We start from the raw sequence: 27,883 nt of genomic DNA, 5'->3' as shown, positions 1-27,883 counted from the left end.
GTGATTGTACCAGACCTGTACCTAGCTAAATCTAGTGATTGTACCAGATCTGCTTACTGTTCATTGTATTCATGTTATATAAAGATGAACTAAGCCTTAAGAACCCAGGTACAGAAAATTCAAATCTGGGTAACACCAGAAACCTAGTTAGAATAGTCTAACTATGTCTCGGGACAGGCTCTCACCACAGTTAAACTGGGTCCGTAGGACATTTATCATTTTAATGATAGAACATTCTATCTAACCAGAGACCCAGATTACATGTTATTTATGTCTCTACTGACACAGTATATATTTCTATTCAATGTTCATACATACCGTCATACGTTTCTAATGTCAACTTTTAAGAAATAGTCGCAGTCAAACAGGTGCTTTGTAAAAAGGGAAAGGTAAACTGCAGGATTAATTTATCCGGATAAATTAAACTCTATTTACCATAGAAAGTATACTCCATTTTCACAAGAATTATGTAGCAAGAACTCAGTTTAGGAATTTCTTGAACAAAATTCTGACAATTAAATTAATTACTTAAACAAAGATTGTTTTAAAAAAATACAACTGATATTCAGATTCCGGGACATTGACATTCGCTCTCTGACATTTGAAGCGCATAACTGACTCAAACGCACTATGTATACAAATGGCGGACAAGAAGAAACCGAACTCCGCCGATGATCGTCCACAAGAGACTGACAGACAGTTTTTGGGTAACATTTTACCTATTGCTGTATTACTTGTCATTTCTTTAAATTCTTTCACAAAAGTACTGGTTTAACGATGATGATAGTGAAAAATGATGCATAACTTTATGATTTGAACTAGGCTTCATTATTTTTCCTACTAATGATCACACAGACTTTCATGTTACGCTTCTAAATTAGATGTTTATGTCCACCTCTTCATAACACACTACATTGGATGGATTAAGGTCTGAAATTTTCCTTGATCAATGGCAATGTGCAGATTTCAGTTCAAATTTTCTCTGTTCTTACATGTTTGTATAAAGTTTTACATTGTATGTTCACAGGTACTTGGGTCTTGGTTTATAAATATGTATGTACCATATAGATACTTTTTTTTACATATCAATAAGGTACATACATGTTTATAAACCAGGACCCAAGTACCTGTGTGTATGTTGTGTAAAACAATTTTCTTGAAAGGTGGTGTGTCACCTCGAATCTATTTATCATCTTGACATAGGAATAGAAACGTCCACCCTCAAAAAAAATTTTATAACAAAAAAATGTGTTATACAGATTTATTGCGAGTCAGCAGAGTTTTTCTAAGGAAAGCTAAATGCATTATTTATCCTTCTCCTAACCTTGGCAATATGTATTGTCTATAAAGTTAACTCATTCTATTGACAGAAACAGACTGCATAGTTAAAAAGAATTAGAAGGCACCCAGAGAGCTCCAGATATCTAAGGTCTAAAAAAAAATTTGTTTGCAGTTGCCTACTGACCCACTGAAAATGCACCCAATCCAAACTTTTTTTCCAGCTATTTTGTATTTTTTTTTAAGTTTCAAGTTTTTGGGATATTGAAACTTTCATTTTCTATTTTATTAGATTTTTGTTTATATCAATCAGTGGCTTAATCTGAAAACTTAACCTACCTACCCACTCTAAAGATTATAGGTCAGTCAACTGCAAACAAAGAATTTTTTAAGCTTAATTGGCCTAAAGATGCAAACTATAAACAGGGATTTATTGATTCGGATTTCTGGTATTCCATAATACATAAAAAAAGCCCAAAATTTGCTATTAATTAATGCATAATATAAATATCTAATACAAAAAGTCAAGAAGAGTCCGGTAGACCTTCTAGTAATAGGGGTTAACAATTAATTAAGCTGAAGCATAATGTGATATATCATGATAGACTTTATCATGACACATTTTCATGATATATCACCATTCATAAATTTTATATACAAATTGTGTCCCTCTCAGTCTATTCTGAAATATGAAACTATCTATCACAGTATGTAAGGAAAAGATGCGGATAATAACTTTTTTCATTTTCATAAATAATTTACTCATTATAAAAAAACTAGAAAGTCTACCGGACTCTTCTTGATTTTGTGCGACTCCTATTTTTAGTTTCGATCAGACACATATTTGGGGTTTTTCGTAGCAAAACTTGGACACTGCATTTCCCTCCATAAAATTGATAGTACCCATATCTTATCTGCAACTCCTTCTATATCAATCACTGAATAAAATTTAATGAGACTTTTACTGAATCTTTATTAAACTGTGCCATTGTGTATCTCCTATTTTATGTTCTGATTGGACACATATTCAGGGTTTCTCCATTAGCAAAAACATGGAAACATGGATATTCCCATTATACTTGGGAGCAAGGGGTTTCATTTTTTTTTAGCTCTCTAGTGCTCACAGTACCTTTACTTCATCATTGTTACACACCCTGCTTAAAAAGCAGGGGATGTACAGTGATGGGGGTGTCTGTTCGTCCATCTAGCTGAACGATATGCTTTGGGGTACCCATCTCTTATCTGCAACTCCTCTTATACCACTGAATGAAATTTAAAGGGACTTTCTTAAAATCTTTTTTTAAATAGTGCCATTGTGACCTCCTATTTTACTTTTTGATCATACACATATTTTCGGGTTTCCAATAGCAAAGCATTGACACTGCCATTCTTTCTATAAAATTGAGGGGTACCCCTCCTATACCACTGAATAAAATTCAATGATACTTTTTACAGAATCTTTATTACATAGTGCCATCATGCACCTTTTTTACTTTTTGATCTGACACTTATTTAAGGACTCCCATAGCAAAACATGGACTTCACCATTATAATCATATGAGAGGCAGGGGATATCATTTTGTGAGCTCAGTGCTCTTATTCCCTCTAGTTTAAATAATGTTGAAGACAGACATACATACTTTAAAACATGACCTTCTTTCAACTTGTTTGGTGAGGTAATGCACATTGGTGAGGTAATCGTGCATCAATCTCCCTGAAAATGGTACAGATTGAACATAAAGTAGTTGTCAAATGAATTTTTGCATCTTTTATGCAACCTTAAAGCCATTCCAGTAACTGACTAGAACTCATAGACCATAAAAGATTGTGGAATATTAAATGTAGCAATAACTTTTATCATGTTCACATGATACAAACTGGTAAATTGAGAAGAATTAACCTTGACCTTCCTTACAGAGAGATCTAACATAGGAAATCTGATGAAGGATGTCCTTGGTAAAATTGTCAGTAACAGGCCATCAGACCCCATTTCTTTCCTGGCAGATTAGTAAGTTTTTTTTTTTTACCTTGATACATGATTAAGGTATGTTTGAAATATTCCATAGAGGTGTCTTTTTAATTTTATCTTTGCAGTACATTGAAAGCATTTCAAGGAATAAATTTTTATACATGAATAATGCCAACATGCATTTGGTATAAACCAAAGCTGGTGACATAACTACATGTATTGAAGATTTAAAATGTCATATATCCTGCTTAAAATGCAAATGACCTTACCACTGCTAATGACCTTAAACTGCAGGTGACCTGATCACTGCTGATGACCTTAAACTACAGATGACCTTACCACTGCTGATGACCTTAAACAGCAGATGACCTTGCCACTGCTGATGACCTTATACAGCAGATGACTTGATAACTGCTGATGACCTTACCACTGCTGATGACCTTAAACAGCAGATGACCTTACCACTGCTGATGACCTTATACAGCAGATGACCTGATCACTGCAGATGACCATACCACTGCTGATGACCTTGAACTGACTGTTGATGACCTGATCACTGCTGATGACCTTACCACTGCTGATGACCTTAAACTGCAGATAACCTGATCACTGCTGATCACCTTAAACTGCAGATGGCCTGATCACTGCTGATAACCTTACCACTGCTGATAACCTTAAACTGCTGATGACCTGATCACTGCTGATGACCTTAAACTGCAGATGACCTGATCACTGCTGATGACCTTAAACTGCAGATGACCTGATCACTGCTGATGATGACCTTACCACTGATGATGACCTGATCACTGCTGATGACCTTACCACTGCTGATGACCTTAAACTGCAGATAACCTGATCACTGCTGATCACCTTAAACTGCAGATGGCCTGATCACTACTGATGACCTTAAACTGCAGATGACCTGATCACTGCTGATGACCTTACCCATGCAGGTTGACTTCACATCTCTCAGTTTGGGACCTTATCATGGCTGGTGACCTTTTGACCTCTGATTATGTTATTACTGCTGTTACTGAATTATGAGTTTTAGTGGCTATACAGGTGGTCATTATCTTTTCCAATGCCAATGGCCATATAAATTCACATGACTAATTCTTAGCATTATTTGTTATCAATTTTCTAGTTTTGACTCATTAGAAGACCAATCAAACTTGGTGCTAAAAGCTCGCAATATGATTGAGATGACACATCATAGTCGACCAGTGTTTGAGATGAATGTACGACAAGCTTATGATATTCTGCTCAAACAAAAAGGTAGGTCAAAGAAACTACTGTTGTGAATCAATGGTCTAATTGCTGTATGTTCTGTCTGTTTAAGAAATAGGCATAGCATTGAATTCTTGTTAAAAAATTGATGTAGGTGTAAATACTGGCATCCATAAATTCATTGGAACAAAAAAAAACTATTTCTAGGGAGACAGCTGCTAACATTTGAATTTAAATTGTAAAATACAGAATATATGAATGCAAGTATGACGTCAATTTTAAATCAAATTCACCTCTATACATAAGGTATTTCATTTGCATCTCTGTGTGTTCATTTACAGGTTATGAAAATTAATTAAATGAATTATTTTCTATGGTTATTATGAACATTAAGAATGTCATTACCATACTTTGTTGCTTTTTAAGCCCTTATAATGGCAGTTTGTAATCCACAACAGCTAATGACAGAAAATTACAACACGACATTATAAATCTTCTAAAATAGAATGTTAAAAAGCTTTTATGTATTAAAGATAGAGCATGCTGCACTTCCCGAGACATGCCCATAGGTATAGGCACGTTTATCACTCTCTGATGACAACAGAAAAAAGTTACTGTGTTCATTAAAATGCAGTTTTATTCTAAAATTTGTGTCATCTGCAAGCAGTTAACATTTTTCATATCCAATTTTTCAAGCCAAACTTATACCCAAAACACATGACCAATAAAGTACCTATTATTTGTTGTACTGGTTTTTATGTCCCGTAATGAAATGGCCAGGATGTATAGTGTTACCTCTTTCCATCTGTCATAATCCATCTTTCTGTCATTTTATCATTTAGTCATAGTAGTTTTCCGGTTTTCTCTTTTTTTGCTGTGCTTGCCTTATAGATAATGAGTTGATATTTGGTATGTCTTGATATTGATGACTTGTAGACCAAGTTTGAGTTTCATGTCCATTGACCCATTTTTCCAAAAGTTATGGCCCTTAGACTTTGAAAATTTCTTATAATTCACTATTTTCTGGACTTTTTTGCTGTTCTAGTAGATAATGAGCTGATTTTTGGTATGTTTCTTGATATTGATGACTCACAGATCATTAGTTAGAGTTTCATGTTGATCGACCCATTTTTACAAAAGTTATGGCTATTTGCATGAAATGCTGCAATTCTTAATTAATTTTAGACATTCCTAAGTCAGACTAATTTTGAATAATTTAATTTTGGTCGTAACATGTCATTTGATTGGATAAAAAATTTGTTTATATCGCTTTTCAAGGAGAAATTGTCTTATTTTTCTAAACTTAATGATGGAAAATTAAATTATAAGCAATGAATTTAATAGCTACCGAAGTTATACTGGTATAATCTGGGTTGGAACAGTTCACATTTTTTTATAAACCGCTTCACAGTTTATTTAAAAAGCATTTATTAACAGCTCCAGTCCAGGCTATACAGCTATTAAATTCATTCCTTAAATAATATTGTTACCACTTTGACATCTCACATGATTTTTAATGTAAATATCAGATTATAGAAGGAGACATCCAGATTTATTATTTATGGAGGAGGAGAGTGAGTAACTACATGTATATATATAACTGTATGTAAATATTCCTCTTGAATATAGATATTAGAGTCTAAATGTTAACTTGACATCATCTTCCTCTTACTTCTATACTTCCATCAATATTAGATTTATTATGAGTGATGTTTTGTTTGTAAATAAATGTCAATAATATCCTGTTGTCTATTTTGTGTTTACAAGGCCTTTGAAGTAATAACATGAGTAAACACTCCTCTTTTAGCTCTATACTGATCAAAGACCAGAAAAAATTATGCACTTGTGAAAGCAAAGTGTCCAACGTCCCTCTGTCTGTCCATAAACAATTTTTTTTTAAATGTTACAGTTTTGATCCAATTTCAATAAAACTTGGTAATAAGTAGACTTCACTTATATACATATATAATCCTCTGTGTCATTTTTTTTTATTTCAATGGATGATGTTGCCATGGTTACTAAAAATAAAAATTTCTGTGATTATTTTCAAAATGCTTCATTTTCTACAGGTTTGGTCAAATTTTAGTAAACTTCATACATACCAATGCTTCTTCTACTGAAGTTTTGGTTTGGTTTTTCAAAAAAGAAAAAGGTACTACATGTTGTTAAGAAAACATCAAAGATATATAATTTTCTAAATGTATTTATATTTATAAAAATTCCATGTTCATGTGCATTTCCCCCCCCCCACTTTTATACACTGTAAATGCAAACCAGCAGAGCTACTGTCACATCAGAGACTTCTGAGTAAAACTCAATTTAAAATTTATTCTCAGAAATTACAGTTTACATGTACTGTATAAAGTGCATGTAAAAATATAACTAAAAATATCTTTTACACTGTACAACTAAAAAAAGTCTTCATTTTATGTCTTATCTAAAAGTAGAAATAATAGAGATATCTTGAACTGTACATGCATCTTGTTTGTACTTATAATTTGTCTTTTCTAACAATTGTATACTCTGACGTAGACAACTGGACTTTCAGATACTTTAATTAGTTATTTAGCATAAGATCAGACACTTGTCTTTGTCTATATTGTTTTTTTGAATCAGATTGAACTTAAGGTTAAATCCACAAGCCAGAGATGAAAAAGGAAAAATTTGAAATTCTAGGAAATGATAGCAGTCCTAAGGGAACACTCTTATAAATACATATATGGTAGGGCTGGGATGATATATGGAGATATTGATAATATTGATGCTGTGTGAGGACAATACGCATATCGATATGTATGAAGAAATATTGCAAAAAAAATTCTGACTTATGTTTTTCTTTGTATACTTAACATTTTGGGCTTAACATATAAAATTAATATGCTAAATATAACTATAAATATGAATTACATAATAATTAACACCACTTGTCTAAAATAATTTCGTTTTACAAGAGATATACAACTTCTTTGAATACCAGGTAAATTATTCTTATTTGTGAAGAAATGTTTTGTTCATTTCAATTCAAAAAAAAGTTTTTATGACCAATTAAACATATTGTGATACATATCGTATTATGGCTCAAATATTGTGATACGTATCAATATAGAAAAAGTTGTATCGTCCCAGCCCTAATATATGGATACATTTGTATGTCCAGTTAAGGTGTAATATATTTGTCTCAGTATTCACAGTTATAGCAACAACCAAGCAGATCTATCTTAATTTCTTTCCATTCTTTTTTATTTGATGCTTTGAGAAATAAAATTTAAGCTTCAATAAATTTTTTTACTCCAAGTCAGGATTTTTGTGTCATTTGACTTCAAGAAATTCCAACCTTGCTGTTGGTAACATATTATGAACTTGAGTGAATATTATATATATATGCACTCAATTTTAACCACTTGATTTCAATTTAATTTGTAGTTGGTAAAAGACTGTATGGTCTTAACGGGACTTCATATACAGATCTCATTAAGACACTCTGCAGGTATGGTGATTTTTGGTTTACCTTTAAAAGAAAAGCAGATAGCCATATTTTCAGAGATTTATTGCAACATTATGGTTTATAGTCAGACTGTACATAATAAACAGATTTTCTTGAAATCAGGCAGTCAAATTTAGAGACACAGTTGCTGTTAAGAAGAGAAGGATTTATGAACATTTGGAGCAATTGATCAAATAATTTGATTATGGATTAAAGATAGATGTATAAGATATATCCTGTCTTGATTTGTTTGTACACATTGTTAACAGAGACATCCCCCAGCCTGTAACGACCAAACTTCTGAAGAAGATCGAGTGTCTGGATTATGAAGCTGTTCGATATGATGTGTTTAAGTCAGGGGTCTTTACTTGCTGTGTGTTACAAGGTAAAATTGTAGTGTGTTTTTATGTAAAATAGGCATTAGTAAAAACAAAAGTAAAATTGCTACCAAAAAGATTCATTATTTCGATACCCTGCATAGAACTTTGAAAAGAACAGAAATCTATGGATATCCTTCTCTGTACTTTGAATAATGATCATTGCTGCTATAAATGTCAAAGATTCAACATACCTAATATTCAATAACATTATTATGATAATCATTATAGCAATGTTATTATTTCAGACTATGTGAAGTTAAGCGAGATGCTATTTAAGTCTTTGGACTTTCAAAATTCAGGCAAAGTGGACAAAATGCTAGCAGAAATTGTTAATGAACAATTAAAGGCAGCCTTAGCTAATACTCGAATGGATGCTCGCAAGTAAGTCTTGGATTGAGATTGAAAAAATATAATGGAAATTTTTTTTAATTACTGATTTTTAATTACTTATTGTAAACAAAGTAGGAAGGAATTGTTCATGTTTTTGTTTGTGTTTGCATGTTTGTTCCTCTGAGGTATACATGTAGTTGAATTTTGGTATCTCAAAATCAATATTTCAAATATCATGGGTATATGTCTAAGTGAGTAGTATTAGTCTGAACCATTTTTTTTTATGTATGTGGGTTGTCACAGTGTCAGGAGCTGGGCATCATATGTTGAGTCCATCGGTTAACTACTCAAAAAATTGGGATCAGGCCATCATTAAAAATATCTTTGTTTCCCCTAACCCGACCCTAAAATCTCGAGTTGGGTAGGTAGGTAGGTAAATATTTTTTTTCTGACAGCAGCTTTGAAAATACCTTCTGAAATTTAATGGAATCATGCCATTATATATGAATAAGAACAGTACAAAAGAAAGCGATTTGTAAACAGAATATCATACAAATGCCGTTGAAAAGCTAAATTTAAGTTTAATTCACGGATATAACTTGTACAATATCTCACGCCAATGTAAATGTATTGAAATCGAATATTTGAAAAGAAAAGATTCTCAGATACGCAAAGACCGGACATTCGAGTATTTTTCAAACCTACTTTGAGCTTCCAGTGCTTAATGCAATGTACTTTTTCAGTATTTAATTGAACCAAACCATATCTAAAAATGATAAATATGCATGTACGCAATGTCATAGTCACGAAGTTTAACCCATGAATGAAAGGCATGAAGAAAGGACGTCTGAATTATATTCATGAGGATGAAATATGCAGACATATTTACAACTCAGGACTATGGAACTTAGATGGACTGTTTATTAGATCAAAACTCAAATTAAATAAAATGCAGTGAAATTGATTGATGTATTCACAAGGTAGGCCCCTCCTCTGCTCATGAGGTTGACCTTGCCATGTACTAAGTACCTTAATTTCAAAAGACAGGATTGCAAATAACACCAAAACACTCTTAATTAGTTATGGTATATTTTATTAACGAAATTTTCAAGCGTGTAGGATTCGAATAAGCTAAAGGCATGAGGTTGATACGTTGCCGTTGTTTTATAACACCGCAAATAAAGTATTCCTCTATAACCAGATGTTATGGGCACCATTTTGTTTCCAGCAAACACTTGAAAATCACAGTAAAACAATATCGGCCGTTCTAATAAAAACAGATTTTCATGAAATTGTATTTTATAAAAATTGATAATCATTAAAAAAAATTATTTGAATAATCTTATTTAAAAAACTTTTCAGTCGGCGTGATTTAATCGGGTCGGTCGCGTTAGGGGAAACAAAGGTAATTTTGATTTTGGCCTCATGATTGAGAGAGGGAAATTGTTTACTAAAAGAATTATCTCTGTGATCTTTCAATGACTCTAGGATGTGCAAGATGAGTACCTTGGTCACTAACTGAAAATTATATGTATTGTCAAATTTCTGCTTTATGATTGAAATTCTATTGAAAAGATTCACAATTCCTGAACTTTGTGTTGCAACAACACAAAAATCCTTTTAACTGAGAGAAAAATTTTATTTATAGTTAATAGATATATTTCATTAAAATTTATTCAAAAAATGTTTATTTGGAGGATGACAATTTTTAACTGTATATTACTGACAGAAATAAAAATATTGAAAACAAGGTGTTTTATCTTGGATAACCTTATCCTTAGTATCTGATTTTTTTTTCTTTTTTGGTTCCATAGAGTTCAAGATAACAAGATTTGATTGTGTCTAGGGATAGAATTTAGATGAATTTTAGTTAAAGATGGCCGGGTCAAGAGAAATGAAAAAGTGGATTTTGTGAATGTTACACTAGTACCTGGATTAAAAAAAAAAAAAAAAACTAGTTAGTAACATTAAAAAAAAAATTTCAGCTCTGCAGCACTTGCACTCTGAGGTTTCATTAATGGTGGTTTATTTTGCTGAACAGCTTTAATTATCTCATATTAAAATTAAATTTCAAAGCTCTTATTACATTAAGGACATACGCAACATAGTTTTGAACTTTAATTTCTTACTCCCTGTATAATTTAAAAGTTCCAATTATTGAAGGACCTTTTTTGCAATTTTGTGATCCTGGCAATACTGTACACTTCCTCCAAATCAAATTTATAGGAAATACCAGCTAAAACTATATTTATAATAATTTTTCTTTAAAAAATACAAGGATTTTTATAATTTTATATCTGGTTTAAACTCCTGGTAATGTGTGCTGATTTTTTGTGCAAAAACATCTTATGGTCATTGTTTTGATAGTAAAAGCTAATTCTATTTATTTTCTACATTGTCTTTAGAATACGTTTTACAGGTATTGATATTTAAAGATGATTATGACAGGACATTCAGTATTTCATTGCTGAAGGTCATGCTTTACATCAAAATACAGTCAAGCCTGTCTATAGTGACCACCTATATCTAGCAGCTTCCTGTCATTTGCAACCTTACCTTTAAAGAGTTAGGTTCACTTTATGTATAAAATGGCCTTGTCCATATACCAAAAAAAAAAAAAAAAATGACTGTCATCAGTATGTCCCATTTCAACATCATTTTAAAGGAGAGACTTAGTGCTTTCATTTCCTATAATGTATATTTCCTCTGAGAGTCAAGGTGTTGGAAAACAGACTTTGTGAAATTGCAGTGTTCTTGAATTTGGCAGAAAATAGGTGTATTTGAGTACATTCAGCAAGGAATTAAAATATGAGCACACCCCTCAATCCAAAATATAAAACATGTTTTATAATCTGCAGAAACTGTTCTATCATTATATAATTATATATTCTGAATCAGAGGTTGTGCTCTTTATGAAATATAAAACAACTGAAATTTTTGGACATTTTTGAAGGAGTTTTCTTTTTTTGCATTATCTTGTCATGGGTAGTTTTTATCCTAAAAGTATGCAACTTGATAGAAACAAACCTGTTTTGGATATCTTTCAGAGGGATTTTACACTTATCCCTACTAACTATAATAAAAACAATTTTTACAAAAAAAATATTTATTGAACAATTTTATGTATCAGAAAGAATGAAAATGATTCAAAACTTTGATGAAAGAAAGGGAACAGGAAAACAAATACAGGTATTATTACTATTTAGTATTCATGCATGTACGTTGAAAACTACTAGAATATGATTCCCTGATGTAAGAGACTACCTGTCATAAGTGACCTTTTTAAAATTTCATTGATAGGTTACTTAATACAGGTTTGACTGCATTTTTTTGTTTTTTTTTTAGATTTGGTTTAAAAAATACTTTTAACAACTAAAATGACTAATGTTAAATCAGATATTTTTTTAAACATTTCATGATTATTAAATGTGGATTGTTTTAGTGTGTAACCCTTTGTGTTATAACTGTCCATTCTAGTCCAAACACAGGGTTGACAGATCGGTTTTCTTTGTCGTAAGTAAAGCACATGGGTTTATTTTGTCACAAAGTGTGGAAAAGATAGTTTTCTCACCCAAACAATGCCACAATTACACAAATATTGTAAATTAAGCAATTCAAAAATATGAATTGAAAATCAATACAATGTATTACAATGAAAATGATCAAGTAGAGATATTAATCATATTGTTTAGATTTTCTTTCAAGAATCCATGTTTTTATATCTTAAAAGTAATACACTTGTAATAGACATTTTACCATTTTGATATAATTCACCATAGTAGTTCAAAATATTGGCACAGTTTTCAATTTTTGCAAACTAGTATAATTGCCTTTTAGCTTACCTGAGCCATTATTTTATGGGCTTAAGTAAACTTTTCTGATCAGAGTTTGTTCAGCATATATCTATGTGTGTGCCATTGTGAACTTTTCACATTAATTTTTATCTTCTGCCCTAGAACCACAGAGTCAATTTCAAACAAACTTGCCACAAAGCATCCTTGTGTGACATATATTCAAATAAGCTTAAGGGCCACAGCCTACTGAGTTTTACTGTAGATTCAGTTTAAACCATTGAACCAGGGGTTAGATTGGTCTACTTAAGCGTTTCTATAGTCATTAGAAGTTTTACAGAGGAATTATAGGGTACACTGCAAAGTTCCTCTAAAGCACAAGAGTGTCACAGTTACTCAAATTATACATGCTACAACCATGACATTATATAGATTTCAGTTTGATTGCCCTCCCCCCAGACTAACAGAAGAAGCATCCACATTTCATATATATTCAAATTGATCAGGTCACAGCTCTCAAAATTAGGGTTTGGCCTTAACTGATTTCATTTTTGTACATGTCCATTTCTCAAGCTGTGATATGTGGCTCAGGTGAGGTTTGTGGCCTATGGACCTCTTGTTTCTATCTTAACTAGTTGATTCCTGAACTAATTAGAAATCACTTTCTTCATGTACCCTTTTATCAACTTTACTTCTGACAGAGGAAGATTGAATTAAATTATCAAGAATAAATCTTGTCATGAGTAATGTAAACATTTTTGTTTGACAGAACAGTTACCTCCTCTGTGTATGATTCTTATGCCTTAATTACTTATTAAGTTAAGTTAATTAATTACTTCCTTCTATCCCTCCCACCCCTACATTTAGAGGTTAATTTTGTCTTGCTCTTTGTAGAATTGTAGAGGCCGGCTATAACTTGGGCCCTGATGGTCTTTTTTATGCTCTAGAGAGGGTGAGTATCTGTTCTCATGATAGTTCATTTTTGAAAGGAATGACTTTGTCCACATCCATTTTGAAACTGTTATCCAACTTTTTTTTTGTAAAAATTGTGTTATCTTCTTTTGCAATTTTGCCAACTCTTGGATAGTTGATAGTTCTTCTTTCTGACTTAGTATAATTTATATGTATGCACACAGGATGTGTAAAACATATTAGGTAAAGTTTACTTGTTCACAGCAACATAATCTCGGTTTATACGGTCTCATCCGAAGGACTGGTCTCCACGTCCCACAGTGGGATTCGACCCCGCAATGTAAGGATCAACTTACTCCGTGACTCTAAAGCAGACGCTCTACCAATGCACCACATGGGCGACCATTTCTTTGTGAATAATCAATGAGTCAGTCATTCACATCAGTAAAGATCTGTCACCAGTCTAGGGTCACATTAACCATTGTTAAACTATTGAATGTACAGACTCTAATAAACAATTTTCACTCACTTTGTAATAATTATGTACCACGATAATTGAAGCATTTAGAAGTTATCTTTCTTTGTCTTTTGTACTGACTGATAAACCAATGAACACAATATCTTTATTGACCAAGTTAAAAAAAAGATTAATTCTCTCAAAACTTAAAAGCAAGTTCTGTAGCTCCATAGAGCATGGATGTAATGCATGATAACAATACAGTGCATGAGCATAAGGACAATATCATTTGAAAGAGAGAGAGTCATTTTTAACAGTGGTTAATGTGTATGCATACAATTGCCAAAGCATCCATGTGATTTTTCCAAAAGCAACAATTGTACAACAAATAAATATAATGAATAAATTAAATACAAAATTGTCTGATGAAAGAATGTATTTTAAAAAAATTATTTCTTTATTCAAAGATAATTTGTTTTATATTATCTCAATATTGCACTCTAACACTCCTAAACATTTTCAATTCCTGGATTTTGGATCCACTGAAGAAGGGGGGGGGGGGGGGGGGGGGGAGGAGGGGGAAGCGTTTAAGGTACCTGAACCAGATAACTTACAGCTCATTGTCAAAAATATGTCGTCAAAAGCATGACACAGTGGTTAGAGTGTTTGCTCTAGAGTTGGGGTGTAAGTAGTTGATCCTTATGTCACGGGTTCGAATCTCTTTGCAGGATGAATAGATTGCTCCTTTGAATGAGACCGTAAAAAGTGAGGCCCCATGTTGCAGTAGGTGCTGGCATGAAATAGATCCCTCACTGCTCAATGGATCTGCGGGTCAAATATAGGTCTAAATTTGCAGCCCTCCACCTGCAAATGGTGACGTCTCCATATAAGTGAGAAATTCTTAAGAGGGACATTAAATTAAAAAAACAAGCAAACAAAAATATGCCAGGTTATAAAACATCGCTAATGTATTTATTTTTTAAGAACTTTATGAATGCATTTTTAATTTTTGTTGAATTCAGGGAATGAGAAGTAAGAGTCATCAGGGAGGTCAAACATTAGAACAGTTTACAATAGAAATATGTGATGCTTTCCTATCAAAGGTAAAGTATGAAAGGATTTTAGTAGTATAGTTGTACATGTAATTACCAAAGAATTTGTAAGCAGTCACAGTACAATGCAAGCAGAGAACTAAGTTAGAGAAAGGGCATAACCTTTTAGGGTGATTGAGAACAGTGAAGAGATATGTTATAGGTCCATCTTAGCTTAGAAAAATGTTCACTCAAAGATGTAATAGAAATTCTAGAAAAGTAAAGAAATTTGGGAAATTGTTCAGATCCATTACTTTAAGCATCTCATAGTCATTAGTACGACCCTTGAAACATGAATCCAGTTAAAATGTTGATCACCTTTACAGAATGAGCATCTTATATTTATTATTTAAAAGAAGGGCTATGCCCATATGGATATGACTTTTCAAAAGACATTTGAGGCATAAACAATAGATTCCACTCCATCTGGGGAGATACTGATATTGCAGATAGTTATAAATGATTGAGTGACCTGTACCTCCCTAGTTAGGCAGACTGTGTAATTCATCATTTATGACAAAAAAAAAATCATGTTGATTTTGAAATTTTAAAAGAAATATTTTGTATGGATGTTTAGTTTTTTGTGAAATATTTGATAAATTGAATTGCATAATTTAGATATGCCATAGACTGCTTTTACTAAATTAAGCAAGTGTCAACACAGTGACATAATTCTACACTACAAGAGACTGGAATAATTTCCAGACACTTAAAATTTCATACAGATGGAAAATATTTCAGCTGACGCCATCTATAATTACAGTGTCTTGTTTTATTACTCTCTCCTGCAAGATTCTTGAACATTCAGAGAACAAACAACTGTTCAATTTTCTCTGAATCATATTTTAAGGATTAATTATTATGTATATTGATCCCTAATAAAGGGATAAAATATCACCCTTTGCTGTATAACATAAGAGAATTTTTTTGTTGAATGTAACTTGAATCGTTTTTAGGAGTATTTTCTGTACTGAATAAATATGAATTTAAAATTAAATTCTGACAATAACCCAAACCTTAATTCCTCTTACTTTAATTACCAGAATTAATATGTATATGCAGTATTGTTAAAATGAATTTTTTGTGAAATGGTAACTTGTATTTTTTATAAATGCTGAAATATTTTCTCATTATATATGTGTCTTTGTGTATTTTTGTCTTTTCAGGTGAAGAGACTTAGATAACTAACAGCTGACATAAAACATAATCCATGTCTAGTTTATACAAATGTTTATTGCCATTATGTATGAGCAGTAGAACCCCATTCGTTTTCACAAGAGGATGCTGACAAAACTCCTTTGAAACTGCCAGACACTGCAGCTCAGGAATGAACACAAAAAAGTGCTGTTTTGAGTCCTAATCATGACTTTCAAAGATTGTCAAAAATGTTGTGATATCTTAAATTATTGTAATTAGAATCTCCAGGAGTTTTTTCCAATTATTGTAAACGTACTTATTTTAGCAGTAATCATATCTTAGCACCTTGTCTGGTTATTCAAGTACACACTAATATAATGATTTAAACAAATACACGAAGAACCCTGGCTCTAAATACGCTAATTCATGATTGCTGTAATCAACTGATAAGGAAGATTGCACAAAATTTTGAGTGCGCTAATTTATGTACGTTTACAGTAATATAATTTAAATTACCACAATCAATTGTTTTTATAATAATATTAATATAAAAGTTCACAATTTGTTTTCATTATTATTGATATCTGTCATTCTGACAGCCTTCCCAGTAAAGAGTGTTTGTACTGTCACAAAGGAATTCAAGGTATGTTGGTCTGTACATGCGAGGAGGATATGGATCTCTGACGGCCCACATGTCCATTATTGCTTCTGGAATGCTCTTGTAAGCCATATCTGGAGAAGAAGTGACAGCTTCAATAACTCCTGAACAGGGGCGATATTTGGGGTTGGATCTTGATTTAGAAGTTGCACATCTTGGTTTACAAATTTGTCCTAGTGAGTCAAATACAGAAACATGTGTGTCAGATTTTCCATACTTTGGGTCTTTTATTGCCACAAACCCTGTGTACTCTGATATTGGCAAACGTTCATCAACAATTACGTAGTCCATGTAGGTACCATCATAAGACAAGCCATCAGACTTCAAATAAATCTGGGAAGCACCAGAACCACTTATTGATGAATGTGATCGCTTTGGTAGTGCTTGCGTGGTCAGTCTTCTTTGAAATTGTCTAGACTGTATTGGATCATAGATATCATATGGAGAATTCATACTGTTTTCATATCCATGAATCTCAAATGTACGATTTGGTGACCTTACAACTGTAACACTTACTGGCACGTAAAGCCATTTGGAGGAATCGGCAACTCCATCAATTTCAAAGGTATTTTGAATTGGATAGGCCAGTTGGTGTACCCATGAAGTCCTTTCATTGTCAAGTGGCAAGGGCAAATCTTGCTTTACACTGCGTTTCTGTCTTCTCATACTGAATGAATTTTGAGGTTGTGTTCGCCAGCTGAAGAAATTACCACTTCCTCCTTGTTGATTGCCAGGTAGATTTAGATTAGAGATGATGGAAGGTGGCTGGGGTCGAGGTTCTAGGGGCTGAACAGGTTGAGGTGGATTTGTTGGTTTAGGAGGTGGTGTAATTGGAATGGGTTTTGGACCTATATCCACAGGTGATTTTGCTGGAGCGGGATTGACAACAGGTGGAGATTGTGCAACTGTTTGTGGATTCCTAACTTGTAATTCTGGACCAGATACCTGTGGATTAGGACCTATTTGCTCCATTGGATTTCCAATGGGTTCAAATGTATTCACAGGATCCACAACAGGATTCATCACTGGAAGTTCCATTCCACCACCTGGACTACCCATTACAGGTAATTCCATATTGCCATTGCCAGCACCATTCATTCCTTGTTGCTGATTTTTTGGATCAAAAGGGTTAAAAGCAGAGTGCACACCTGTGTGCAAATTTCCTTGTGGTGGTTGTGACTGTACTGGTAATTGCACTGATAGTGATTGTACTGGAGATGGTTGAACTGGCAGTGAGTGTACCATTTGACTACCAAATTGAGAGGTACCTGTTTCACTTAATACAGAGGTTTGAAAACCAGGGATATTTTGCGGTTGGCCAATTCCAATTTGTCTAGGAAGGGGATCAGGTTGTGCCTGTTGTGACAATGTATTGCCACCAGCACCAAATTGCTGGGCAACATTTGTTCCCATTTGTGATTCTGTAAACGGACTAGCACCAGATGTTTGAGGAGGAGAAACAGGCAGTTCTACTTTGGGACCAGCTAAGTTCCAAGGATTTTGTTGAACTGTTCCTCCAAGTTGATCCGTTGGACCAGTTAATCCGGTGTTAATGCTACCAGTTAATCCGGTGTTAATGTTACCAGTTAATCCGGTGTTAACGTTACCTCTAGTTACTTGAAATCTCTGACCAGGAAGTTGCTCATTCAATGCATAAGATGCCATACGTATCTCTGGAGAAACATCAAATACAGAGTTAGTTACTCTAGACTGACATTTCCATTGTCCTCTCGTGTTTCTGCATACAAGGTATTTTGACCCACAGTCTCTATTTAGTGCTGAACAAGTTGGTGGATCGGTATAATAAAAGTACTGATTAGTCCAGATGTCATTCAGACCATCGATGTTTCTAAAGAATGTATAGCTGGCCATTGGAGACTGGGCTGCATGATCGCCTACGCATTCTGGGTAATCGTTTGCAGGGTTAAAGCCTCTGTTCCTAAAACTCTCTCTAGCCTTTTCAAATATATAGTCGACGAATGCGTGATAGAAAAAGAAAAGTGGATCATATGATGCAATATTCATTCGATTCATAGTTCCTCCCACAAACCCGTGGGGATTGTTCTGAATCCCTTCTATGGTATTTACTAAATTTGCTGCAGATGGATTTTCCGGGCGGTAAAAAATGTCATGATAATGTTTGTTTCGTTCAATCACTTGTTCAATGTCTCTTTCGTTGATGAGGGACCCAATGTTATTCAGGTTACGAGATATTCTTCTTCCTGAGCGGTCTGTCCAGTTGGCGAATGGCCCTGTTTCCACGAAATTGTAAGCATTTCCAAAGAACTCGGGAGACCATACAACGGATAAAGCAGGGTCTTGAAGTGGGTCGTCCAGTGTAGTTGCCCAGTACGGAATAGTTATCGTGGGGCCACAGTATTGCCTCATCGCCAACTCTAATCTAAAAATAAATGTGGAAACGATTTCAAATAATTTTTCAATTCCGTTTTTTCGGCAAGTACACGGTAGTAGTGTTCCTTTCTACCCATAATCTGTAGAAGATCCTTACCAATTGGTACTTTGGATTAGGGTACCAAATTTGATATGAGTGAAAGAGTTTGCATAACCTGGGATTTTTTATGCATATTCCTGTGCAGCGGAATCCCTCATGTTGTACATAATAAATTTTAGTGGGATTAATCCTTTTCTTTGTATACACTTGCTCTAAAACTTTGCACCCTTATTTGTATTTCTGAGACCACATTTGAAAAAATCTGTAATCGTCAGTAGGACTAGTCGACTACAATAGGAATACTTGTTGTTCCTTAAAATATCACTAAGATGATAGTCTGAATAATAGGGTAATGCCGATATGGTATGACCCAAATTGATACAAAGTAGGGTGGGGACTAATGCAAACGGTGTACAAACCTTAGGAGATAAATTCTGTGGAATCCAAGGAAGCCACAACCAAAACGAGCTACTGGAGTAGTTGCACCGTGATGAACACTAGCTAAAGCATCGTATACATTGGGCTCTAATGTCTGAAACAGATTTTAAATAAAATGAACGCAGAAATGATTTTAGCTATTTCAGATACATGTAGAGCGTGAAATTCAATGGGTGTATCAGTAGTTATGTGATTACAGAGAATTATTCATATACTTATAAAATTTTAATTTTCACCTGTACATTTACCTTAGTTTGTTTAAGTGTGTTAAAGCAATTAAAAACTGCCCGCCTCTCTTCATCACTAAGCATTCGAATTTCCTTCCGTTCGCCACGGTACCACCCAGCTTGCCTCTTTTTTCTACCTTGCTGGCTGGCTGCATTGTAAATCTCTCTGTCTAAACTTTCGATGTATTTCACTGTGGCGTCGGGAATTTTCTTGGACGGTCGGGTACGATCGGTTTCCCAAAGATATTGCTTAAGCCCTAGGTCCTGTATTTCATGCTGCGTTTTCGTGTTTCCTGTTTTTTTATACTCCGTACCAAGGTTTCTGTAAATCTTGCACATATTCGCAGGCATGGGCACTCTTTCTATTTTTCCGAGTGCCAGAGCGCTGAGGGCCAGCAATATTGGTATCGTTACCCTCATCTGAAATAACTATAACATATACCTAAATTAAAACAAAACATCGATAAATGGTGAGTGTATTCAAAAATAGTTTTGAGGAAGAACAATTTTCATTTCATCTTTCTAAAATAAGGCAAAGAAACGCCAGTTCGAGCCGTCAAACGAATCAATCATTTTGACGATACCAAGTAACCTTATATGTTAATAAGACATCAAAATTTCACAAACACGCCGTATTCTTATGAATTTTTGCTTCGTTTCGAGTTTTGACGCACTAATTTGTCAAACTTAATGGCTTGCTGCCGGTGCCAGCTCCGTCTAGTATTGAGCTTCATTTTCTGAATGACTGATATACATTACTTATTTTGACTTGTACTCTGAGTGATTGTGTAAGATGATTTGCGAGCCGTTTGCTTCTATCTCGTATTTTATTTTTAATTTTTTTTTATTGGAATACAATTTTTCTTGAGATAAAATATTTTCAAGCTTTGTTTTTAATTTTTTAATTTCATTCAATTACAATTAAAATTGATTTTTTTTTAATGTTTAGTATTGAATTCTATTTATAATTTATATTTTCTTAAGTAGGGCGTAAAAAATCTTGTTTTAATAAAGAAGCTTTCTTATTATAAATTACACACTATAAAATAATAATCCTAAAATGATAAAATTCTTATCGTTTTAAACAATTAAAAACAAAACAAAGCAAAGAAAAAAATTGGGAGTGAAAAATTATTCCTACCTTCTGATGGCTTCCCTGTAGTAAAATAAATACATTGTGGAAATCATGACGAGATTACACGACATGAATATGAATTTATAATTAAGGCGAATAAATCATTAACAACGTTATGCATGTATCCACAATTGCCAGCAATTTATTCACATCTTAAAACCACATTTACTCTATTCTGCCTTTTTTTTTTTTTTTAGATTTTAATTTTAGAATCTTTTTCACACATGCTTATGTCAGATACATGTTTATGCCAGATTGTTAGTAATGAAAGAGGTGAACAAAAAATGGATTTCAAATCGAGTGTATTTCCATTTAAAATGGAAAATAAAAAATAAAATCATTCATTTTCTTCAAATATATTGTTCACATTGGACATTTTATTTTCATATGAAAACCTTTAACTGTTTAAAGTGCTGGCTTTTTTCTCCTAGTGTGTGTTTCCATTAGGGCCTCTGCATAATTGTACATATAGAGAAACATGAAAAATATAACGCCAAAGCAACCAATCAAACACTCACATGAATTAGTGTTGGTGTTTTTCTGGTAATGTGAGTTTTATTAATACAGGAATGTAGCTTTAGTGCATGATGATGAACAATATGACGTCACAGCAACCAATCATATACATAACTGACATAACGATATTGGAGAAAATATTATCATGCATATTCTTCGCTATTCTAGCTATTATTTTGATTCTAGAAATTGATATTTTTTAATATTTTTAAGAGAAAATCGGATAGGCTTCCTAAAAAGATGGTTATTTGAAGCAAAGATGTAATCGAGACATTTGGTACATTATTAAAAGTTCTCTATAGCTAGAAAGTTGGAGATAAGTTTAAATTTAAACTTTAAATGATACACATTACTGTGAGGTGATGTGGTTCATAATTTTTTTATTTTTGACGATGTGATCAAAGTAAAGATATGATTCGTTAAGAAACGACTCGCTCGTGAAGATTTTGATGCATAATATGTGTTGAAATACATGCATTAAACCAGCATACTGGTAAAACAAAGATACTACTGAAAAACCTTGAAAATGTCTAAACTATAAAAGTGAAATTATTCTCTAGTCACCTTTTATTTTTACAATATTTTTTTTTCATTCTCGTAAAATGAATTTTATATTAGTGCATGTACTTATTTCTTTGAGGCACATTGATTTTTATAAGTTCAATTCATACTTACGGGTATAATGTGAACATCCCAATTAGTCGTGAGATTTAAAGATATAGGGTAGATCCAGTGGAAGTGTAACTTCTATTATTATTATGTTATTTTTGATCAACTGAGTCACTCATGATTTTCTAATGCTATATAAGAAAAAGTGCCATATACTCATATGAAGCAAATTATATGATCCACTTATGAAAGTCATATAATTATGTGGATCACATGTGGCGAACATGGATGTAGTGAATAGCCATATAAGAAATTTACCCATTCTTTGAATTGCTGAGATAACTATAAATTGGTAAAACTTGTGTTTTTTCAATTGAAAATGGAAATTATTTTTACCCCCCCCCCCCCCCAGGTATTATGAATTACTAGTATTATTTAATTCATCCAAAGCTTTCGTTGTTTCAACGGGGGGGGGGGGGTTACAAACAAAAACATTGTGAAAATATTCATTTTATCACCAATTTCAAACGAGATTACAACTAAAGAATTTTACTTTATCAATCTTATGTGTTTGTTTTAACAGATGATTTACTAATTTATTTTTGTTCCACCAATTGTGTTTATGTGTGCTACAGTTGGTACGTCGTCTAATTTTATGAATATTTCTCTTTGAATTGAGAATAATTGAAGTGCTAAAATGCTGTCAAGAGTTTCTTTGCATTTATGTCATAGGATTTATCTATTGGGGACTAAAACCTTTCTGTGTTTTGTAGATGGCCCCGCATGCTAGGCCTGAGGCATCTGATGTAAGAATCATTGATAGGTTTGAGGCTATGATTGATTTCCCATTTGAAATTTCGAATTGGTTTATCCACCATATTAATTCTGTTCTAATCCCACCTGGAATAAAAGTCAATGACTCGTAGTGCTTACTTTCTAGAAACCCTTTGATCCGAGCCATTTGCCTGAAGCGACAGAGTTTGGCTGAAATTATACATAGGATGAAAAGCCAGGTTTCCCGATGGAAACATATGGGAATCGTGACATCAGTAGTTTCCATATAGTTTCCATTTTATGGAAACCACATAGTGGTTTCCAAGTAGATTCCCTATATGGAAACAACCAACCTGTGGTTTCCCGTAAGTTACCCAATATGGGAAACCGTGGAAACATGCAGTAGTGGTTTCCACGTAGATTCCCGACATGGAATATGAATACAAAAAATAGGTCTGCTAATAACTGGGCGCAATTGGTACCCATGGAAATTCCAATAGATTGTTGAAAGACCTGGTCTCCAAAAACCACAAAGATATTGTCAATCAGAAACTCAAGCATCTTTTTAATATCATCTTCAGAGTGTTTGTATGTACAATCAGAATGTTTTTTAACAAAATAATTTTGCAAACGACCAATGACTAGGTAAGTAAATTAACGAGTTCCATTTTTATTGAAAAAAAACAGCTGTCAATGATATCAAAAAGCCTGGACTTTAACTTATCGTGGGAAATGGTTGTATAAAGTGTTGAAAAGTCGTAAGTTTTTATGTTGTTGATTTTGGTAAAAATTTGTGATTTCAAATTTTCCAAAAGTTCCTTGGAATTTTTAAGTATCCACATCTGATTTACATCACTTCTTAAATATATTGTTGCACAGTACTCCTGAAGTTTCTCCTTCACTACTGTTAATATTTTAGTGAGAAGTAAAGAAAGAGGCTTGGTAGAACATTTACTGGAACCCGCTATGTATCATTTTTGTATCAAAAGAATAATAAGAAAACTGTTAGTGTAATTCTGTGTAATAAAATTGAACATTCTGTGACCGTAAACCCAAATTAAATAATTTTTAACATTTTCGTCTCGGTAAAAGTCATATAGATACGTGAATTGGAATTAACAGAGAAGATTTAATACAACTTTTAATTTCATAAAAATCAGTGTAAACTGGTCAGATTGAGCTGACCCTTGTAATCGCGGGTACCTGTTCTCACGTGCCACAGGTGGAGACACGTGTCGCGAAAACACTTGCTACTGTGTATTTTTTGTATATTCTATGTGATTTGAGAGGGTTTTCTACCTAAGGGAAACAATAGGCTGTGGTCAAGCATGTACATACACATAGTCTCCGCAAACTCAGTTTAAATTTAGGTGATAATTGCTGGCCATTGATTTGATTAAAAAAAGAATGATTTAAATTATCAATAAAACGACAAAATATTGATAAAATAAGTACATTATTTTTTAGCTGTTCAATGAGAGAAGAAAAATAGAATTATATTTCAATTTTCATTACTGATTAAAAAATAAAATTTCCTAACCGTTTAAAAATCATATACTTTTCTATCGGTCTAGAATAAATCTAAATTCTCGTTATGTGTTAAATCATAATATCATTTTTTTTCTTTAAGAAATAAATTTGTAAGTGAATAGATAAATGAAATTAAATTTCTTAATCGGTATTTAACGATTGTCCTTGTTTGACATCAATATAAACTTCAAATATTGAAAACATAGAAAAAAAATAATAATTATCAACTTTGTTGCCTGCTTAATTTGCAAATTGCTTATGAGAAAGGATGCAGATGGATATTATACAACATAAACAACCAAATTACTATAATGTTTTGTGTGAAATTCGTATATAGTCCTCTACAAAGACATTAATAAGATAATGCAGCAGAATAATATTCATACATGTATTATACAAAATCAATGCGTGTTAACTAAATAACTTATTTTTTTTTATTTATATCTGTACACAGACCCTGATGTAGTAAATGTCTTCATTTTACGCATGTATTGTTAGTCCCCTACTGGTGAAACCGTAGGGAACTATAGGTTTCTTCCTCGTCTGTCCGTCCTTCTAGCTATCTATCTGTCTGTCTGTCTGTCCATCCGTCTGTCTGTCAGTCTGTCCTACTTGGTTTTCCGCACTTTTTTTCTAAATGCTTGCAGATATTGAGCTGATTTTCGCTATGTAGGTATTTGAAGTTTGGATTTCGTTCCGCTTCAATGACCTTTGAGGGTCTTTTTAAATTTTTTAAGTATTTCCGCACTTTTTTTTCTAAACGCTTGCTGATATTGAGCTGATTTTTGGTATGGGAGTGTATCTTCTTGAGTTACAGATCAAGTTTGGATTTTTGAGAGAATTGCAGTCATTTTGATTTTTAAGGGTTTTCCGCACATTTTTTTCTAAATGCTTGCAGATAGATATTGAGCTGATTTTTGGTATGTGAGTCTACATTAATGAGTTATAGATCAAGTTTGCATTATGTTGAGCTGAAGTCATCCCGTTTGTCATACAGTTTAGTTATTACAAAAAAATGTAGTTGGCCATTATTGTCTATAGACAGTAAAACAATCAAATATGAAATTATGTAGTATCTTTTATTTCGAGTTTACTGGGATATATGAAGTCGACATATGAATGAAAGCAACCATTGCTAATTGATAAAACGTCATACATATATTAAATATCAGTTGAAGGCCACAGCAGGAGTTTTCTTCTCATGAAGAGTGTTTCTCCTTATAGGCACCTGATCCCTCCTCTGGTGTTTCCAGGGATACGCGTTTTTTCTGTTAGCGATCCGTTTTGTGCTTCTTGTTTGTATATTCCTATGAGACAGAATTTATTCAAAAACTTCTACATGAGAGGAAGAAAACATTTGCTGTGGACTCCAACTCGACATTCAGATATATGGATGATGTTTTATCTATTAACACTAGTAACAGAGTACCTCCATTCATATGTCGACTCTATATACCAGTGAATTTGACACCACAGAATCTGCAACACCTGTTTCATATTGGATGTTTTACTGACTACAGACAGTAAGGGCCAACTAGCAACTAATTGTATGAAAAACGAGATGACTTCAGCTAATATTCAACTATCACCTACATATGATGTTTACGTCTCCAAACGTATTCGATACTCAAGAGCATACTCTAGGTACGATCAATTTTTAAAAAGAGGCAAGCTACTGACAGATAAGTTGATGTTACAGAGATTTCAACAACCTCGTTTAAAGTCAGCATTTCGTAAAATCTATGATCGTTATAATGACCTTGTTAGTAAATATAACCTATCACTGGGTCGAATTTTGGCTGTCTTGTTTCATACCAATTGTTTGGTCTTTGTTGTTATACTAAATATGACTACAAAATGTTCCGTCTACCTGATAATTGCTTGGGGCCCCCGGCAGGTGTGACCGGTAGACAGGAGATGTTTACTTCTCCTAGGCACCTGATCTACCTTCTGGATTTTGTCCGTGTTTTATGTCCTTTTCACAGATTTGTATTTGTGTAGATTTTTTTTTATTACTGTTCGTTTTCTTCACCTTTTTCATCGTTACCGTACCTTGTCCTTGTTGAAGCTAAGCACACAATAATGAAAATAATTTCTGAACATATTCATATTACCCCAGGTGGTTAAATGTGAGCTAAGGCGTGGCCTTATTTAATTAATCAAATTTTTCGCTTTTCTAGACTTTTTTTATACAATTTTCTGAACATACAAAGTAAAACGAGTACAGCACAAACTGAATGGTAACGCATCTCGTATTTTACTTTAATGTTTTCTTTCTTTTTTTTCCTTTCTTTATGTATCTAAGAATACCTTGTTTACAAATCATTTTTGCAATTTTCATTAATAATTATTCTGTGGCTAATTATTTTCTCTCTGCACAAAATAGATATATGAATAGATATATCTTCTGTGTAGAAACACAGCCACAACATTAATTTTACTTTATATGTTTTTCATGAGGCACGATAGGTTGCCAAAAACATGATTATTATTATACGAATGTATAATACATTTTTTCTTTTCCAGTAACAGTGTAGCTGATAGGTTTAATTATTGTGTTGTATTCATGCATCATTAAATCAAGATAACGTAGTGATATTTACGCCTTAATTGTTAAAGACCTTGATATAAATAATAAATCAGCTTCGTCACGTGTTAAATACATTTCAGCCACATGACAGTAATGCTGGAATTAAATAAAATCTCAGACTGAAAAAACAGGAGGACAGTGTCGAAAGTTTACCAAATCCCCAACGAATAAGAAACACACTGATTTTCCCAGTAATATTTTACCATCTCCTCTCTAAACTTTAAGGATAAATAACTCAAACAAACTTTTTTCACAAATCAGCAATATTTTTCATAGATTTATAATCAAATATATGACCTGAATAATGTTTGCAAAGGAAAGTGGGAGATTTTTATACGATTTTGTCACAATGTTAAAAAATTGTGCAAAAATTGTGTATAGAATTACATAAAAAGTCGCACATCTAAATACCAAAGAAAACTTACGATTTCTTTACATTTTAGGGATTTATTATTTATGTCATTTCTAATCAAAATCAGTCAAAAAATATATATCAATCCAAGTCTTTATGGTTACAGGTCTTTTTTGATTTCTGCATCTCTGATTTTGCAACATGACTTAGAGACCATGTGAAAACTCTTTTTATATGTTTGTTTTGTTTCGTGTTTTCAAATACTAGATTACAAAAATGTTTTTCAAGGATGAAATGCTGAGAAAAAAATTCGAAATCATATCAAAAAACGAAATTGTTAACATTTTACAAGAGTAATGACTTGAAATTTTACCTCTGTTTCTAATATACATTGAAAATCAGTCATTAATCAATGCAGTTAATAAAATGTACGAAATTAACTGAACGCATTTTATAACTGCACTTTAAGAGAAGCAAAACTACAGTACTCCTGCATATTTTATGTCTAGCAATAAAATTCAATTTGGAAATTGGGCGAGTGCCAGT

At 33.0% G+C, this 27,883-nt stretch overlaps 2 protein-coding genes across 3 annotated transcripts; one reads left to right on the top strand and one right to left on the bottom strand.

The window, feature by feature from the left end:
- Positions 1-632: 632 nt before the first annotated feature.
- Positions 633-16,507, top strand: LOC133173780 (tubulin polyglutamylase complex subunit 1-like). Of its 2 annotated transcripts, XM_061308815.1 has the most exons (10): positions 633-707; positions 3,196-3,286; positions 4,392-4,522; positions 6,004-6,048; positions 7,898-7,961; positions 8,228-8,343; positions 8,584-8,719; positions 13,354-13,411; positions 14,851-14,931; positions 16,086-16,507. In XM_061308815.1, exons 1-10 carry the CDS (start codon positions 641-643, stop codon positions 16,101-16,103), a joined length of 807 nt encoding a protein of 268 aa, XP_061164799.1. In that variant the 5' UTR covers positions 633-640; the 3' UTR covers positions 16,104-16,507. The 2 variants fall into 2 exon arrangements, with proteins under 2 accessions (XP_061164799.1, XP_061164800.1); XM_061308816.1 differs by lacking the exon at positions 6,004-6,048.
- Positions 16,135-20,256, bottom strand: LOC133173779 (uncharacterized). The gene is made up of 3 exons (XM_061308814.1): positions 19,853-20,256; positions 19,586-19,698; positions 16,135-19,115 (listed from the first exon to the last, which is right to left on the bottom strand). Exons 1-3 carry the CDS (start codon positions 20,249-20,251, stop codon positions 16,631-16,633), a joined length of 2,997 nt encoding a protein of 998 aa, XP_061164798.1. The 5' UTR covers positions 20,252-20,256; the 3' UTR covers positions 16,135-16,630.
- Positions 20,257-27,883: the final 7,627 nt, after the last annotated feature.

The sequence above is a fragment of the Saccostrea echinata genome, unplaced genomic scaffold (assembly GCF_033153115.1).
Source record: "Saccostrea echinata isolate AGI-Se365-2 ecotype Australia unplaced genomic scaffold, CSIRO_AGI_Sech_v1 ptg000056l, whole genome shotgun sequence".
NCBI classification, from domain to species: Eukaryota; Metazoa; Mollusca; class Bivalvia; order Ostreida; family Ostreidae; genus Saccostrea; species Saccostrea echinata.
The sequence above is the reverse complement of the archived record's forward strand: the minus strand, read 5'-3'. Positions and strand labels throughout refer to the sequence as shown.